General features: G+C 39.7%; 1 protein-coding gene across 1 annotated transcript; it reads left to right on the top strand.

Annotated features, from left to right (window-relative positions):
* The first annotated feature begins 6826 nt into the window (after window positions 1–6826).
* pou4f1 (POU class 4 homeobox 1) lies at window positions 6827–10324 on the top strand. The gene is made up of 2 exons (XM_017479153.3): window positions 6827–7412; window positions 7780–10324. Exons 1-2 carry the CDS (start codon window positions 7290–7292, stop codon window positions 8821–8823), a joined length of 1167 nt encoding a protein of 388 aa, XP_017334642.1. The 5' UTR covers window positions 6827–7289; the 3' UTR covers window positions 8824–10324.
* The last annotated feature ends 7767 nt before the right edge of the window (window positions 10325–18091 follow it).

Raw genomic sequence — 18091 nt, 5'->3', positions numbered from 1 at the left:
AAAAAGTGGCTGCCACGTTGTCAACCTGATGCTTTTGAAAAGTTTTCCAGTTCTAAGAAATGAACGATGCACAGCGTTGCGCGGATTAAAGGCTGAAATCTTTGCGACCCACCGGTTTACTGACTGACTGCTCAGTTACCTACGACCTGCTAATCCATACATTCATCCAGGGATTCCTTCGGATCGGGGTGAGGATTTGCATGTAAACGTAGGCAGTGGCGTTCATGGGATTGAAACCAACAACCGTCTGGTCGCTAACAGGACCTGAACCAGAATCTACATGGCTTTTTATTCTGAATTGACATTTTTTTTTACAATGAGAGACGATAAAAGGTTTTCAGCTGAGCGCTGCGTTCTGAAAACGCTTCGCACGGCGCCGTCAGACGTCCGCTAAACAAAGTGATCTAATATCCGGCGCTGCGGCGGATTGTACATAGCCCTGTTTATTTTGTGAGGAACTTTTGTATTTGATAAGAAGCCTGACAGTGGAATGAGTAGAAAACAAAGTAAATCATACAATATTAGAACTTGAGTGTTTTTGGGGAGGAACACGCGCGCAGTACACTGTATACATTTCTGACTTAAATTTTAGGATGCATGGTCTTAATAATGGAAATTCCATTTCGGTTGGTATATAAAATACATTTCGGTGTCTGGTTTATATTCTTTAGTAGAACAGCAAACGCTCAACCAAGACGGTTTTGTGTAATTGTGATATATCGATGTGACATTTGGACATGTACCGTGGGTGTTAAAAAGTCTACACACCCCTGTTAAAATGTCAGGTTTTTGTCTCAGTCTTTTTGGGTAAGAGTCTATCAGCGTGGCACATCGTGACCTGGTAATATTTTCCCAGTGTTTCTTGCTAAACACATTCATTCCAGCGCCATGAGATTGTAAGGGCATCTCCTGTGCACAGCCTGCTTCAGATCACCCCACAGATGTGTATTTGGATTCAGGTCTGGGTTCTGGCTAGACCATTCAACAACACTGATATTCTTTGGGTTAAGCCGTTTTGTTGTTGAATTGGATGTACGCTTTGGGTCATGGTCACGCTGAAAGCTGAAATTGGTTTTCAATTTTCGCTTACTAGCAGACTCCTTAAGGTTTTGCGCTAAATTCGACTGGGATTTGTAGCTATTCATGATTCGCTCCACCTTGATAAAAGCCCCGGTGCTGGTTGAAGAAAAGATGTTGCTGCCACTACCACGCTTCACTGTGGGTATGGTGTTCTTTTGGTGATATGCTTTTTTTTTGGTTGTTGTTTTTTTTTGCACCAAACAAACCTTTTGCGACATTTTGCCACATGGTTTGGGGTTATTTAATTGAGCTTGGATGGTTTTTGTGAGACCTCTAGCCGGTCTACCCTAGATATCCCAGACATGTGAAGAATATGAGAGATTGTTGTGACATGCAGGGAGTAATCAGTACTTGTCAGATATTCCTGCAGCTCCTTTATTGTTGCTGTAGGTCTCCTGGCAGCCTCCCTGGTAAGATTTTGTCTTGTCCTTTTGTAAATGTTGGAGGGACGTCCCGTTCTCGGTGATGTCACTGCGATGCTCCGTTTTCTCCACTTGTTGATGATGGCCTTCACGGTGTTCCATGGTAAATTTAATGTTTTGGAAATTCTTTTATACCACTCTCCTGATCGATACCTTTCAGTAAGTGATTTTCAATACCATGCATGCTTGGTAAGCTTTTTGCAGACCATGGCTTCGGGAGTCAGATGAAACCAAGAAGATGTGAAGGAAGTCCTACCGAAACAGCTGGTCTTTATTTGGGGTGAATCAGAATAATTTCATTGATGACAGCTGTATGATAATTACTTTTGAACATGATGTTGAATTGAATCCTGAACACGGCCACATCCCCGGCTGTAAAAGGGTGCGCACACTTATGCACGCAGGTTATTGTAACTTCTTTATTTCCTGTATTTTCCCCTAAAATGCTTCTAATTGTTATTCACTTAATTGTTATTTCACATTGAGGGTAGGAAAAAGTTCGGACATAATTTATCACAGTTTCTTTTTCTTTCTTTTTTCTGTAATTTTACATCACAAAAAACCGGCCATTTTAACAGGGGTGTGTAGACTTTATTTATTTATTTATTTATTTATTTATTTATTTATTTATTTATTTTAAATAAAACATCCACTGTATTTCTTAGCATGAGTGGGACGGAGTGTGTCTCTTATCGTATGATTCTTCAGGGTGATACAGACCCTTACTCAGCAATAAAATATTCATGACCACGTTAAAGGTGCAGTGCCTTGCATAAGTATTCCCCCCCTTGAACTTTTGCTACATTTTGTAGTGTTACAACCTGGAACTGAAATTGGGATAATACACACACCAGCCACTTTATAAGGAGCACCTGCACAATCATGCGATTATCCAGCGAGCCAATCATGTGGCAGCAGCACAATAAATGACATCATGCAGATACAAGTCGAGAGCTTCAGTTAATCTAGCATCAAACATGAGAATGAGGAAACAATGTGATCTCGGTGATCACTTAACAGGTTCCTTGTGGGACTAGAAAAGGTTCTCCTGGCATCACTCTTAAGAACCTTACTTTGGTTACTTAAAGCACTAAGAGGTTTTTTTTCTTTCTTAGAGAACATGGTTCCTTGTGGCACTGCTGTGAAGAACCATTTCTGGGTTCTTTAACTGATTCTTCTCTAAAGACCTATACAGTAATGAACAAGGGGAATAGCAGAACTGAGTACTCAGGACCCCTAGGTAGAGGGTCATTAAGAGGCCTGGACTAGAACGTTTATATTTTCATGAGATGGATGAAGTAAAAACAGGATAAAATAAAATTATGGACTAGCTGTAGTTCCTGAGGATTGAAAATCCCTGCTCTTAAGCAAATGAATTGACACTTCATTTCACAAACACGCCACGGTCAGTCTATTAAAATTTCATGCAGTGATTGAAGGTTGGTGAAATATACATGATATGGTTACATTTGCATAATAAATCACGCTGATAAATGACAGCGACCATGCAGGCTTTTGGCAGAAGCTCTTAAAAGCAGCGAAACTAGTGTACCATGACCAGTAATGTCAATGTTATTCATTTCAGTAGCCATTACTACTGAAGTCCTGGAGCTGGGACTCCTGAATAAAAGCTCATCATAATGAACTTGTCAGTTTATGAATCTGGGATTATTTGTCATATGAAAAAGACCTGTTTTAGAAACATTTGGCAATGAGAAAAATGAGGGTTTGGAGATTTAGATAACATTTTGAAGGCGATTAAATCATATGACAAATATGCTGTCAACACTTACAGGTTTTTTATGCGATAATAAGGCTTTAGCTGTAGCAGAACTAGGCCACGGATCGTTAGTTAGCTAATCTTAAGTGGCCAAAACATCAGCATTTAATAAATAAACAATACACATAAATATGAATTTTCTTAATACATGCCCAAACTTGCAAATAACTCCACCAGATTTTGCTCGAACTTAATAAAATTAAACAAAATAAGTGTTAGTTTGATGCTAGCACAATGTTTCCGCTGATGGAAAAGCTGTACAGAAAGACAGTAAAATAAATAATGAATGCTTTCGGAAGGTCGTTGAATTGTAAATTCTACAAAAAAAAAAAAAAAAGAATAATTATATATGATAATAAGTAACAGTATGAATAATTCTGCGTACTGATTTTCCTCCCGCACAAAGCTGCGACATCTTGCAATCGTTTACAATCTCAAGACACAAGCCGAGATCTGTGCTTGAACATTTACACACCGTAACTGTAAAATACTCACAGTTTCTATCGTTGTACCGACATTTATGAAGCTAAAACAGATGAGGTATCATAACGACAATAATACAAACGGCTCGATCGAGCGAATTAACTGAAGTACAGTTCTATGTAGTTCTGCAAAGATAAACGAATGGTATTAATGGAAAAATGCTCGACGAAATGCTGCGCTAAAGATTAAACCCTTCTACAGAGTGCCTTTTAAAACAGCCGTGTTGTGTTACATCTGACCTTTCACGCTTTATAACCATACACGTTTACTTTTCATTAAACTGAATGGCGCGAGTAAAAAACATCAGACGATTCCGTCTTACCTCTCTTACTGAATACTTAGCTGAATAACGACCGCGTGTTCAAAACAAAGTGATAAATTGCACACAATATGCATGGGTTTACATTAATTGTGATGATGAACCATTATTAATTATACTGTGTGCAAATTTCACATCGAGACTAGATTTCCTTTGATCACATCGCCAGTCACTGCAACAATAAAAAATACACAGCTAGCTGAACCGCCATCATTTTAAAAATCATATTTATGTTATAATAAACAGTGATGTTATAGCTACCGGCAACATTTTACAAGGTGTATAAGAATGATAGGCTAAGCTGATAAGCTTATTTATTTATTTCTATAATGTTGCATAAAATTGCATGTAAATGTATGTCATTTTTGTCAGTGTAGATAAACTTATCAGCTTTACAGTTATCTGATTTAAAATAAATAATATATAGGCCTTTTTTCATGCCTGGTCTTAGTGAAAATTTGGTTTACAACCTGTTAGGACAATTGTATGATAAATACCTCGCTGCTGAGGATGGCTTCACATGCACAGCCATGTGATCATCATGAGATGACTGTGGATGGTACTACAGGCGAACCATAAAGATGGCTGTAGATGTTCTTCCTTGGATAGATTTGAGACTGCAATTGCGAAGAACGGCTTGCGCTCAAGTCTCCGTCGGTTAATCAATTTAGTTTGAGATGACGGACTTAACGTTAAAACTCTAATGAATTCAGAACTGACTCTGATGCTCATGCTCAAGTTCTTGTTTACACAGTTACAGGTGTGGGCGGGGCTTAACAGCAATTTACTCTCATTGGTTAGTGAGATTGGGATCAACAGCTCTAGTGACCAGGTGAGGAGATGATGATGATGATGATGATGATGCTAATATACTGACTAAGTAAGTAAGTATTTTTCACCACAAAGTACAAACACTAGGCCTATAACTATACAGAGAACCGCATCCAGAACGTTCTCCAAAATTCACGCCAATGGAATTTCTACTTCCTGGCCAGGGAGCTGTCGATCCAAATCTCACTAACCAATAAGAGCAAAATGCTGTTAAGCCCCGCCCACATGTGAGATTTGAGCCAAAATGGTGGACGTAAACTTGAGGAATGTTAGCGAAAGGTTTGAAAAGCGTAAATGAAAACTCCGGCAGCGCATTCATAAACCCCGATAACAAAGAAAACCATTAACAAAGAATTATTATATTTATTTATTTATATAGAAAATGATTTGAAGACCATGTTACGTTTTTTTGCCAACGAGTTCACTGTTTTTCAGTTTCAGAATGTTTTTCTTCTTTCTCGCTGTACATTTTTATTCGTTTCTTGAAAAGACACGTTCGATACTTTTGGTAGCCTACAAACTGAATTCCATAAGAAGAGAAACGATTTGTAATCGCACTATCCGCCGTCACCCAGATGAGGACGGGTTCCCTTTTGAGTCTGGTTCCTCTCAAGGTTTCTTCCTCGTGTCTTCTCAGGGAGTTTTTCCTCGCCACCGTCACCTATGCCTCGCTCATTAGGGATAAGTTCATACATTTAAACTCTATATCCAGATTTCTATAAAGCTGCTTTGCGACAATGTCCATTGTTAAAAGTGGAATACAAATAAAACCGAACTGGATGTTTTAAGCTTAAAGCTTGAACACGTAAACCAAAATATGACCTTCATAGTAACATCTTTCAGTAATTCAGTGGTGGTGTTATGGATGCAAATGTAGGCCTATTGTTTAAAAACTAAAACAACCAGGCTAGGTTCGCCTCACACCTCCAGGGTCGGGGGTTCGATTCCCACCGTGGCCCTGTGTGTGTGGAGTTTGCATGTTCTCCCCGTGCTGCGGGGGTTTCCTCCGGGTACTCCAGTTTCCTCCCCCAGTCCAAAGACATGCATGGTAGGCTGATTGTCATGTCCAAAGTGTCCGTAGTGTATGAATGGGTGTGTGAGTGTGTATGTGATTGTGCCCTGCGATGGATTGGCACCCTGTCCAGGGTGTACCCCGCCTTGTGCCCCATGCTCCAGGTTTCCCCGTGACCCTGAAAAGGATAAAGTGGTATAGAAGATGGATGGATGGATAGAACAACCAGGCTATGATTGGCTGTAGTTTTACAGTAAAGTTTTATAGTTTATAGTTGAACACTCCTCTCCTGTCTGGATCTGCGGTGGACTTTACAGCAGGTATCTGATTTTAAATCTCTTGCTTAGGACTATATTAGACTATAATTAGACTTAGACTGTATTTTATGCCAGGTCTTAGTGAAAAAACATTGGTGTATGAGGTTTCCTCATTTGTAAGTCGCTTTGGATAAAAGCGTCAGCTGAATGTAATATAAATGTAAATGTAAAACCACTTTACACCAAGAACGACTCAGTGTAGGACCACAGTTAAGCCTTGTTGCAGCTGAAATAATAATAAGAAAAAGACATTTAGATCAACTTATTTGGATAAATACTGTCAATTTTTAAATTAACAACAACAAACAAGCTTTAATTAGTGCCCCCCCCCCCCCCCCCCCTTTAAAAAAAATGGATACATTATGTTTAACACGTCACAACTCAGAAATATAGTATAGGCTACTGTATCCTATATCTCCAGATATTCCTCCTCCTCCTGTGGTATTTTACGACTTTGTAGCGCTCGTAACTCGTATTTACGGTAATTCCGACAGCAGTAGATTAAGCTCGGCAGCGCGCGCGGTCTTTGGTCATAGCCATAGCCTCAGGCAGTGGCCGCTCGAAATCTCGCGAGAGAACGCGAGCTCTTACTGGACGAGATTTTGAGAGGGGACTCAGGTGTAAGAGCGCAGCGCAGCGCGTGCAGGGAGACAGATAAGCGCCACCGAGACACTGCAAGGCATCTCCTCTCTGCACCGGGCTCTCAGATCTCCTAAACTTCACACCATCGCGACCTGAGACTACACACACACACACACACACACACACACACGCGCGCGCGCGCGCACACACACACACACACACATACACAAACACACACACACACACACACACACCGCAACCCTGGACCCGGAGCAGCATCGTCCACTTTATTTACATCTTTATTTATTTATGTTCTCTTAGCCTGCATTAGTTTGAATTTAAAATTCGTATTTATTTATTATTTATTTCTCCTCCTCTGCTGTGCACTTTATTTATTTTATTTTATTTTTTTCTCGACGAAAGCCGGACGCTTTTGCGGAAAAACACAAACAGAAACACCATCATGATGTCCATGAACAGCAAACAGCCTCATTTCGCCATGCACCCGAGTTTACCCGAACACAAATACACCACTTTACACTCGAGCTCGGAAGCGATCCGGAGAGCGTGTCTGCAAACTCCACAGGTAAAAACAAACAACAACATCAACAACAACAACAAAACACTACCAACTTCTCTCTCTTTTTTTCTGAAGAAATTCCATGTTGCAGTGAACATACTGTATTTGTTCTTCGTGCATGCAACTGAATGCATGATGTTATTTTGTGGATTATTTCTATTTTTAGTGTAAGTAAGTTTTTATTATTATTATTATTATTATTATTATTATTATTATTATTATTATTATTATTATTATTATTTTAAAACCACAACATGATTGTTACGCTTTTTGGTTTTGCAAGTACTCTCAGGTATTAATATGATGACAATATTAGCCTGCTGGTCATATTTGACTAAACTGAACTGTCCTCACTCTGCTGTCCGTTTTGCAGCTACAGAGCAACATCTTCGCGAGCCTGGACGAGACCCTGCTGGCGCGCGCCGAGGCCCTGGCGGCCGTGGACATGGCGGTGTCGCAGGGCAAAGCGCACCCGTTCAAACCCGACGCCACGTACCACACGATGAACAGCGTGCCGTGCTCGTCCACGTCCACGGTGCCCATCGCGCCGCCGCACCACCCGCACCACCACCACCATCACCACCACCACCATCAGAACCTGGATCCACCGGACCTGATGGAGCACATCAGCTCACCTTCACTCACCCTGATGAGCGCGCACGAGGCCGGCGGAGGAGCTGGAGGAGGCGGCGGTGGAGGAGGTGGAGGCGGCGGAGGAGGTGGTGGAGGCGGCGGACTGATCTCGACCTCGGCGCATCCGCACTCACACATGCACGGCTTGAGCCATCTCTCGCATCAGGCCGCTATGAACATCAACTCCACGCTCGGACACCATCACCACCCGCACCACCCGCATCCGGGGCTTTTACCCAGCCACCCCGGCAGCGCCCAGGGCGCCTCCGGCCTCGTTCCCAACGGAATTCCGTCTTTGCCCGACTCGGATACGGACCCGCGCGAGCTGGAGGCGTTCGCCGAGCGCTTTAAACAACGGCGGATCAAACTCGGGGTCACCCAGGCGGACGTGGGCGGCGCCCTGGCCAACCTGAAAATCCCCGGCGTGGGCTCGCTCAGTCAGAGCACCATATGTAGGTTCGAGTCTCTAACACTGTCACACAACAACATGATCGCGCTCAAACCCATTCTCCAGGCCTGGCTGGAGGAGGCCGAGGGCGCGCAGCGCGAGAAAACGAACAAACCCGAGCTGTTTAACGGCGCCGAGAAGAAGCGCAAGCGCACGTCCATCGCCGCGCCCGAGAAGCGCTCTCTCGAGGCGTACTTCGCCGTTCAGCCGCGACCTTCCAGCGAGAAAATCGCGGCCATCGCCGAGAAACTGGACCTCAAAAAGAACGTGGTGCGCGTCTGGTTTTGCAACCAAAGACAAAAACAGAAACGGTTGAAATTTTCAGCGACGCACTGATGATGATGGTGATGGTGATGATGGTGAAGATGAGGACAGTGATGATGATGGTGATGATGATGAGGAGGAGGAGGATGAGGACATTTTTTGGACCAAGGGATCTACAATTTGTAGGTCTGTTCCGACCCGGTGGGGTTTTTCATGATCAATCAGATTTATTACTTTATTATTGTGGATAAGACTTTACGTGACCCTTCTCGCGCCCTGAATTCATTTAAGATGATGATATTTATCATTTATTTATTTATATATTTATTTTCCCATGATGCTGGTGAAGTATGCAAACTCCAGGTAATCCAGACTTGCGGAGAACACTTAATAATGCCTTCTTCCTCAGAAACATCGCAAGAACACAGAAATTCGGGTTTATTTATTTATTTATTTATTTATTTATTTATTTATTTATTTATTTATTCCTTTAATTAAACACACTTTTATTTGCAATGATGAAATAGCCATGGAAGGATTACCTCATACTGTAAACTCGTGGTCCTGTTTTAGTTCTTATCAGTTGATTTGTTTAGATAATTCTATTTACGGGTTATAATTTATTTCCTGGTTTGTGTGTTTGTAATCGGGAGCTTTAAAAAGTCATTTCGGATGGAAAAGCAGTCAAATTTTGAAAAAAAAAGAGAAAAAAAGAAAGAAAAAGAAAACAAAGAAGAAAGAAAGGATACAAAATCCCTGTTTAATGGTTGAGTCTGTAATAGAGCTGGCAACCACCACTTCGATTTTTTTTTTTTAATATTGCACTGAAATTATTATTATTATTATTATTATTATTATTATTATTATTATTATTATTATTCGAATTGATTAGCTCTACTGAAATGCTTTTTGTATATATATAAACATACAGATGACACCTGCTCACCTTGGATTTCCATTTTTTCCTCTTTTTTTTTTTCCAAATTTATTTTATATATTTAATTTATTAATCTGTCACTGGTATTATTTCATGATGGCTCTATAACAACTTCGCATGTGTCAGACGATCACATCTCCATCCCGATGGAGCAAAATGAAGGATAATAATAATAATAGCGAGAAAAAAAAATCTATCTATATATAATTGTCTTTTTTTTTAATTTATTTCTTTATTTCTTTTGAATTTGTACACTTTGGTTTGCAGTGCAAACATTCTATGCATTATTAAAGTAATACCGACTGAAGCACTACCGCATTAGAGGACCTGCTGTTAGCCTTGTGGATGGTGTCACTGTTTAATGCCACACACACACACACACACACACACAAAAACTGTTCGTTTTGTCGTGTTATAATTGTCAAGAAAAAAAAAATAAGAGAAGAGAAGAGAAAGTTGTGTAAGTAGTGATTTATTTTGTGCACATATGTTTACAGACGGCGGCCAAGGTGAGTCGCGCGCGCGCTCTGAGTCCCTCCATCTTCCCATCCACCCACCCACCCACCCATCCATCCACTCATCCATCTATCAATCCATCCATCAATCGCCCCTTCTGTTCTGTAAAGCCAAATCCACTCCGCGAGCCCGTTCACTTCTCAATAAATCAATGACAAATGAGAAACAACACGACTGATTATTATTATTATTATTATTATTATTATTATTATTATTATTATTATTATACATTTTGTTGTGTGTCCACCAGGTACAATCTTCCTAATGCCACTTACGTATATACAAATCCATATATAAAACTTTTTTGTGTGCATCAAACAAAGACAAAGAGTACTTTGAAATAATAATAATGTCCACAGTTCACTTTTAATAATGAAAACCTGGATGCACAAGTTTAACTCGTCCAGCTTATCAAGATGCACTACTGAAGGTTACGAGTTCAAATCCCTGCACTGCCAGAGAGCTGCTCTTTATTATTATTATTATTATTATTATTATTATTATTATTATTATTATTATTGCCTATATCCTTAACTCCATTTGAATGAAGGCAAACATATTTATTATAATATTGATAAATAGACACATTAGGAGGGAAAAGGAGGAAAAATTACATTCATATTTCACAAATTTCAAAGATAAAAAACAACTAGAAGGCAATTTGAAAAATATATCGTTCACATTACAGAGGACGAATCGATTCTATTATTATAACCATTATTATTATTATTATTATTATTATTATTATTATTATTAATATGATTATTATTGATTTGGAGGGGATGTAGTCGCAGCTAAGTAGAGAAATGGGTCAATAACATGTCGAATTTTTGGTAATAACTCTAACAACTGAAGCAGCAATTCTGCTACTACTACTACTACTACTACTACTACTACTACTACTACTACTACTACTAATAATAATAATAATAGGTAAGCGTTAAACAGCTATGTAAGCCGTTGATTCTACCTTCAACATTAAACGCGAATACCCCTGATATACCGCTTTTTATAAATAATTCATGCTCAGAGATTTGGAAATTAATAAAGCGAACACAAAGAGGCGCTAATTAAAAAGCTGAGTAATTATTATAATTATGATTACGCTTGGCCTAATGGGATGTTACAGCATGTCAGACAAAGTGGCATTAAAGAGGAGCGTAAAAAGACACCGCGACCTCTCACTCAATACAATCCGCACTAATGTGCTGCCGGTGTACATGCACATCTCCACACTTCATCCAGACTCATTCCACATGAGAAGACTACATTTAAAAATAATAATTCATTCCAAAAAAAAAAAAAAAAAAAAGAATAAATAAAAATACAAATAACAATATATTACCATTGTTATATATATGACGTTTAAAATATGTGACTAGTTCATTGAGGTTGATGTTTAGCCTATAATAATAATTATTGTCGGGGATAGGTTACATTACAATGAAACCATTTTAATTCACATTATTATTAACTGCGGGTAATTTGAAGGTAAACCTTTGGCGAAAATATTCCGCAAATAAATTCTATCTAAGATTAAAATGAAAGGTTTTAAACAAAACAAAACAAAACAAAACAAAACAAACAAACAAACAAACAAAAAATCCCCACAAATCTATAACCTTTGTACTTATTCTCATCTGGCTGGTGAAAATGAGTTTTGGTGACGTGCGTAAAATCACACTTAACTTCCAGCATCCGGTTTTATATAGCTCTGTGGCCGCCTTAAAGGGAAAAAAAAGAAGAAGAAGAAAAAAAAAAAAGAAAAAAAAGAAAGAAAATAAATGTTAAATGTAAGTGATACAATATTAATCACGGGCGCTGATATAAAATGCAATATTTCAAGGAGCTGAAGGGCTTTTATTCGGAGCAGAGCAGCAGCGCCGGAGAGCAAAGAAACCGACAGGAAAGAAGAAGAGAAAAAGGAAAAATAAAGACGCGGTTATTGTTCGCGTTTGGCTTTCGGCGACGTGAAAAAAGGAGCTGCAGTGTGAGTAAGCACATTTATTTTTATTCATCCCTAGCAAAAGAAATAATCCGGATCATTTCAATCTAAACGAGAAATTATTTATTTGGCTTTTTTTTTTTTGTTGTTTTTTTTTTTTTTTTTTTTGTTATTTTTGTTTTTAACATTTATTGTTTATAAATGCACGTGACGATTTGTAGGTTACACTTCTAACAAACGTTGACTGTATAAAGTGATCGAAAGTTCGCGGTACACTTATAACCCACTCTACACATGACACATTATTATTGTACCTTTATTATAACACCGCCATTTTAATTGTATAGCTAAAAAAAACAACAACAACAACAACAAAAAAAACAGTATTAGCATTTACTTTGTTTATATTCTGTGGAGCTGAAGCTTTTCTAGCAAATTGTGCAGGCATGGAAATTGAAGATCAACCCAGGATTTCCCCCTGAATTTGGCTTTTAATCTTCTCCCTCTTGCTTTTAATTCTAGACCTAGTTTTGCTGGCAGTGCAGTGTTTCAGCTCTTTATTTTGTGCATTATGGAGAGCTCTACATCCCACAGACAGCTCTGCTAGCTCTGCTGTCTGTCTGCTCGCTGTGTGCTCGGAGTGTGTGATGGCAGTAAAACCTCTCTGATTTGCCCCCCGATTTGCCCCTGGCCGGAGGGGAGCCCTCGGCTACCCCAGCTGCTCCACCAGCCATATGGAGCTATTCATCATGGACCTATTAATCAGCAGATTTACATCAACATCGACTCAGCAGCAATAACCTTTCATAAAGTTCAAAACCAGGACAGTCCAAACCCTTTAATAATAATAATAATAATAATAATAATAATAATAATAATAATAATAATAATAATAGTTCTTTCATGGGTTTATCTCCCCCTAACTTGACTCATATTAGTCTAGACATTTTCCCATATTGCATAATAAACTGCTTGAAAAAAAAAAGAAAAAAAAAATCACAGAAAAGGGCACAGAAGCGCTTCCACTTCACCCTCAGCGATAAATCCAGATTCTATGAATATGCAAATTGGAAACGCCTTAACCACGGACGCCCCGCCCACTTCCCCCCCGGTAAACCGCTACCCTATGGTGGCCTGTACAGTATGCAAAGCAATAACAGTCTCCTGCCACGTGTTCAATCCTAATTTCTAATTTCCACTGAGATGTTAAACTTTGACCAGTCTTTGCACTCAAATCATCCCAGTGACGTTTTAAACAGCTCATAAAAAAAAAGGATAACAAAACAAAACAAAACAAAGGTTGATTTTGACTGCTGTGCCGTCATTATCTTATATATGCTGCTTTATGAACAAATCTTTCACTCCCACTGGGAATTGTCAAAGAATTTCTATCCATTTTTTCTCATTTCTACCATGTTTTTTTTTCTTTCTCAAGCAAAAACATGACAGTGCTTTAATACTTTAATTGTCATGTCATGTCATGTCATTTTGAGACAGGCTTTTCTAGGGTCCATGTGCAATCATTCCAAAGATAATTATAATTATATTTGTATTGCATACAAATATGTCATGTGATTATTTGCTACAAATGTGAAATGTTTCCCTCATCATCATCACCGTCATCATTATTACCATTGTTATCCTCATTATTAATGCCAATATTCTCATCAACTGTCATTTTCATCACCATCACATCAACCATGACCATCATCATCATCATCATCATCATCATCACATCAACTACAACAACCACATTCATAATCTCTTTTATTGCCAGCATCATTCATATCATTGTCATCGCTTTTATCATTATTATTAACATTATCAGAAACGTTATCAACTTTTGTACCACCATCACTGTCTTCTTCATTAACGTTGCTAATCTCATTATTATCAAAATGCTCACCACCATCTCATCAACCATGACCATCATCATCACCATCACTATCACCACCACCATCATTACCATCACCACCACCATCATTACCATCACCACCACCACCATCATCATCATCATCACCATCACCACCACCAACATCATCATCATCATCATCACCATCACCACCACCACCACCATCACCACCACCACCATCATCATCGTCATCACTTTCATTCTCATTACCATTGCTAATCTCATTATTATCAAAATTCTCATCACCATTTCATCAACCACAAACATCATCATCATCATCATCACATCATCATCACCATCACCACCACCACCACCATCATTACCATCACCACCACCACCATCATCACCATCACCACCACCACCATCATCATCACTATCACCATCACCACCACCATCATTAACACCAGCACCATCACCATCATCACTTTCATTCTCATTACCATTGCTAATCTCATTATTATCAAAATTCTCATCACCATTTCATCAACCACAAACATCACCATCATCACATCATCACCATCACCACCATCATCACCATCATCATCATCATCATCATCATCATCATCATCATCACCACCACCACCACCACCATCATCATCATCATCATCACCATCATCATCATCATCATCATCACCACCACCACCATCATCATCATCATCATCATCATCATCATCACCAGCACCATCACCACCACCACCACCATCACCATCATCATCATCACTGTCCTTCTCATTACCATTGCTATCCTCATTATTAACAACATTCTCATCACCATCACATCACTCACAACCATCATCATCACCATCATTATTATTATCCTCATTATGAACATTCTCATCATCACCACCACCATCACTGCACTGTTCTCTTATGTCTATCACATCAACTATGACCACCATCATCATTTCCCTCACCAACTGTGTCATCACCGTCATCGCAGTCATTACCATCATCCTCATTACCACCGTCATTGTCATTATCATTACTATCACTGCACAGTCATCTTCATCATCATCACAACTGTCATTACAATCATCATCACCATATTATTATTATCATTATTATTATCATTATTCCTCTCTGTCCCTTCTGCTCTCTCCTCATTGAAGGACCCTGTGACGGGTGGGGTTTTAAATAAGGGCGTGTCGAGTGTCTCCTCCGGATCTGTGTTCATCTCCAGCTCGTATTTGCTCAGTAATCTCCGCCCAAGCTCCGGTTGACACAGCAGCAAATTTCAATCACAAGGGGCTTCGGAGTCAGCCGCAAAACGTATTTGTTTAATAAATCCATCATTTTGGTCGAAAAATATTTGATAAGCCGGGTTTGACCCCTGTAGGAAGGAGCATGTATTTACTGACGTGGCCCCCTGCTAGAGTGAAATGAAGGTTAAGATCTTTAAAGTGCCCTTCAAAATGGCCCATGCAGATGCAAGCACATGGGGTGCATTTATAATATGACCTATAAAACCCTGAAAACGTGCCGGATTAGTGGGATGTGTGTGTTAAGCCCAGTCTATATGTTCGAGCTTAAGCCTTAAAAATAGCATGCTAGTCTGAAAAATGCTCTTTTCATCAAGACATTAATGACTTAAATGGGACTTTAGCAGAATGACATGCTTTTGTTGTTATAAGGTCAGTGTGTAAGGAATAAAACACTTAAAGATGCGCTGTTATTGGAATCCAAGATACGTTGGCATGATGAGGCCTGATGCAATTGAGTTGATTGTTTTCTAATCACGGCACGACCCCAGAGTGTTTCATTCCTCTTATCGCACAGCAACTTGTCAACAATTCCATTTATTATTCACTGAACGACAACTTTTAACCACGTATAGTTACGTTTAATGCTAAGGAACATCCACAAAACTGATTCATGGTCCTGTTGTCGCTTACCGTTTTGCCGTTCCTTCACCTTTCTTTTCTCTCTCTCTTGAAGTATGCATGTTACCGAGAAAAATCGGAAAAACCTACGGACTGTTACGAAGCACTGATACTGGAGACTCCTTATATAAATGCTATGTAGAGGTCTCTTTAACAGAAAGCTTCACTATATCAGCGATCCTCAACATGCAGAATGAAGCGTCTGCCATAGAAGTCTCTGCGATTGAGTTGTTGCTATGGAAACAATAACATATCCGAACCAGCGCATTCATTTAAACCCGTGATAAAAGTTCATTGAACGATCTTGTCATTCGCAGATCAGGTTATTTAACCAACACAATCCAACATACAAAGAGATCAAGCGCAACCCCCCCCCCCCCCCCCCCCCCACATAAATATATTAACTATTTTAAAAGAAATGAATAGAGACAATCGTAGAAGCAGTGTGTTGTTACAGCAGGTGCCTGTGCATCATTCCCCTCCCTGCAGCCCGTCAGCCGTCAGTGTGTGTGTGTGTGTGTGTGTGTGTGTGTGTGTATTCGGCTAGATAAATGCCAAACCCCTTCCTCTCATTTGTTCTGTCTCTTTAGCTCTCTGAAGGCCCTGGGCGTCGTGTCTCTTTGACCTCCCTATTGAACACGCTCGCCCCTCATCATTATCCTCATTCCGCCTGCGGTCTCCATCGCTCGTGCCTTCTTCTCCCCAAAGCACTGAGATCTTTACCCAAGCAGCTCCGGGACACAGACGCAGTTATAAACCACACGAAACATGGAGCAAAGTGGGGGTAAAACAAGAGAGAGATTGGAGTCAGTCAGTGCGGCGTTCGTCTTCATGGCGGAAATAACCAAACAAAACCGGACACACGGTTTTCTGTGGAAACTCCTGAATGATTTTGTTTGTGCTCGAGGAGTCTGATGAAGACGAGAGACTGCGGTGTATCAGGTGGATGTGTGTCACAGAGTCATATTAGCTGAAGGGAAATCACAAAGGCGGTGCACATGGACAATTTACTGTACATCCTGGGCTCTAACATGAACTTTGTGTGTGTGTGTGTGTGTGTGTGTGTGTGTGTGTGTGTGTGTGTGTGGCCATATATGGGAACGTGGGGTTGTGTTTGAGCCCAGATATGGAAAAAAATGGACGTCTCTGCCACGTGTGTGTGTGTGTGTGTGTGTGTGTGTGTGTGTGAACTACCCTGTTCAAGATTTCTGAGTGGATTTAAGTCATATTCATAAAACTTTATTGCTAACAGTTAGCCGGCTATTATAAAACTAATACGAGTACCCGACTCAAAGACGTGAGCAGCAGCCTGTGGTCACACACCACAAACCCGCAAGTCATTTTGTGTTCATTTTAACGTTTAACAGTGCAAATGTAGCTGGTTGTGTTTTTTTCCCCAGGAGTTCATTAGCTGTCACTCATACCACCATGAAAAAACCCCAGAAATGTTCCGGTAGAAGTCGTGGGAGGATTACTGGAGGACAATGCAGGACAGCCACGTTTACCATTTACATCTGGTCAACATAACGGTAATGAATGGCAGCATTCAACTCAATAAATAAAATAAAATAAATTGTAACTGTTTTGAAAGACAGTGCACTGTGTTTTGTTTCATTTGCTGTAAGTCTTTATTATTATTATTATTATTATTATTTTTATTATTATTATTATTATTATTATTAAGCAGAAGATGTTGATTCATGCTCTATCTCTGAGAGTAGTTCCGGCTGCGAATCAAATCACAGGTTTATATTAATGTGCTTATTGTAATATGTTATTGTTTCTATAGTAACAGCATATACAAGGACTTGTACGGAGGACTGTCGATATAAACAGATTAAAAATACACGTGCAATGCGTGTTAATATGGTGAGCTTTTCTGTAAGGAGATATTTATTCAACATTTATTGAATAAGTCTATAGTGTCAGTGCTTTGTAACATTGACTGCGTTTACATGGACAGTGGTAATCTAATTATTGAGCTTATTCTGAATAAGACGATATTCTGATTAAGGTGTTTACATGAGTGGCTTTTAGAATATTCCTGTCATGTTCCTGTTTTACGTGTTATAGAACGTAGAGCGATTAACGGGACACGTCATTACGTCACCGCGGCACGCCGTCCGACGTCCCTCCGGAATTTCACGTAT

This window comes from Ictalurus punctatus, chromosome 11 (genome assembly GCF_001660625.3).
Source record: "Ictalurus punctatus breed USDA103 chromosome 11, Coco_2.0, whole genome shotgun sequence".
Classification (NCBI taxonomy): domain Eukaryota; kingdom Metazoa; phylum Chordata; class Actinopteri; order Siluriformes; family Ictaluridae; genus Ictalurus; species Ictalurus punctatus.
Note: the sequence above shows the minus strand (reverse complement) of the source record. Positions and strands in the feature narration are given on the sequence as shown.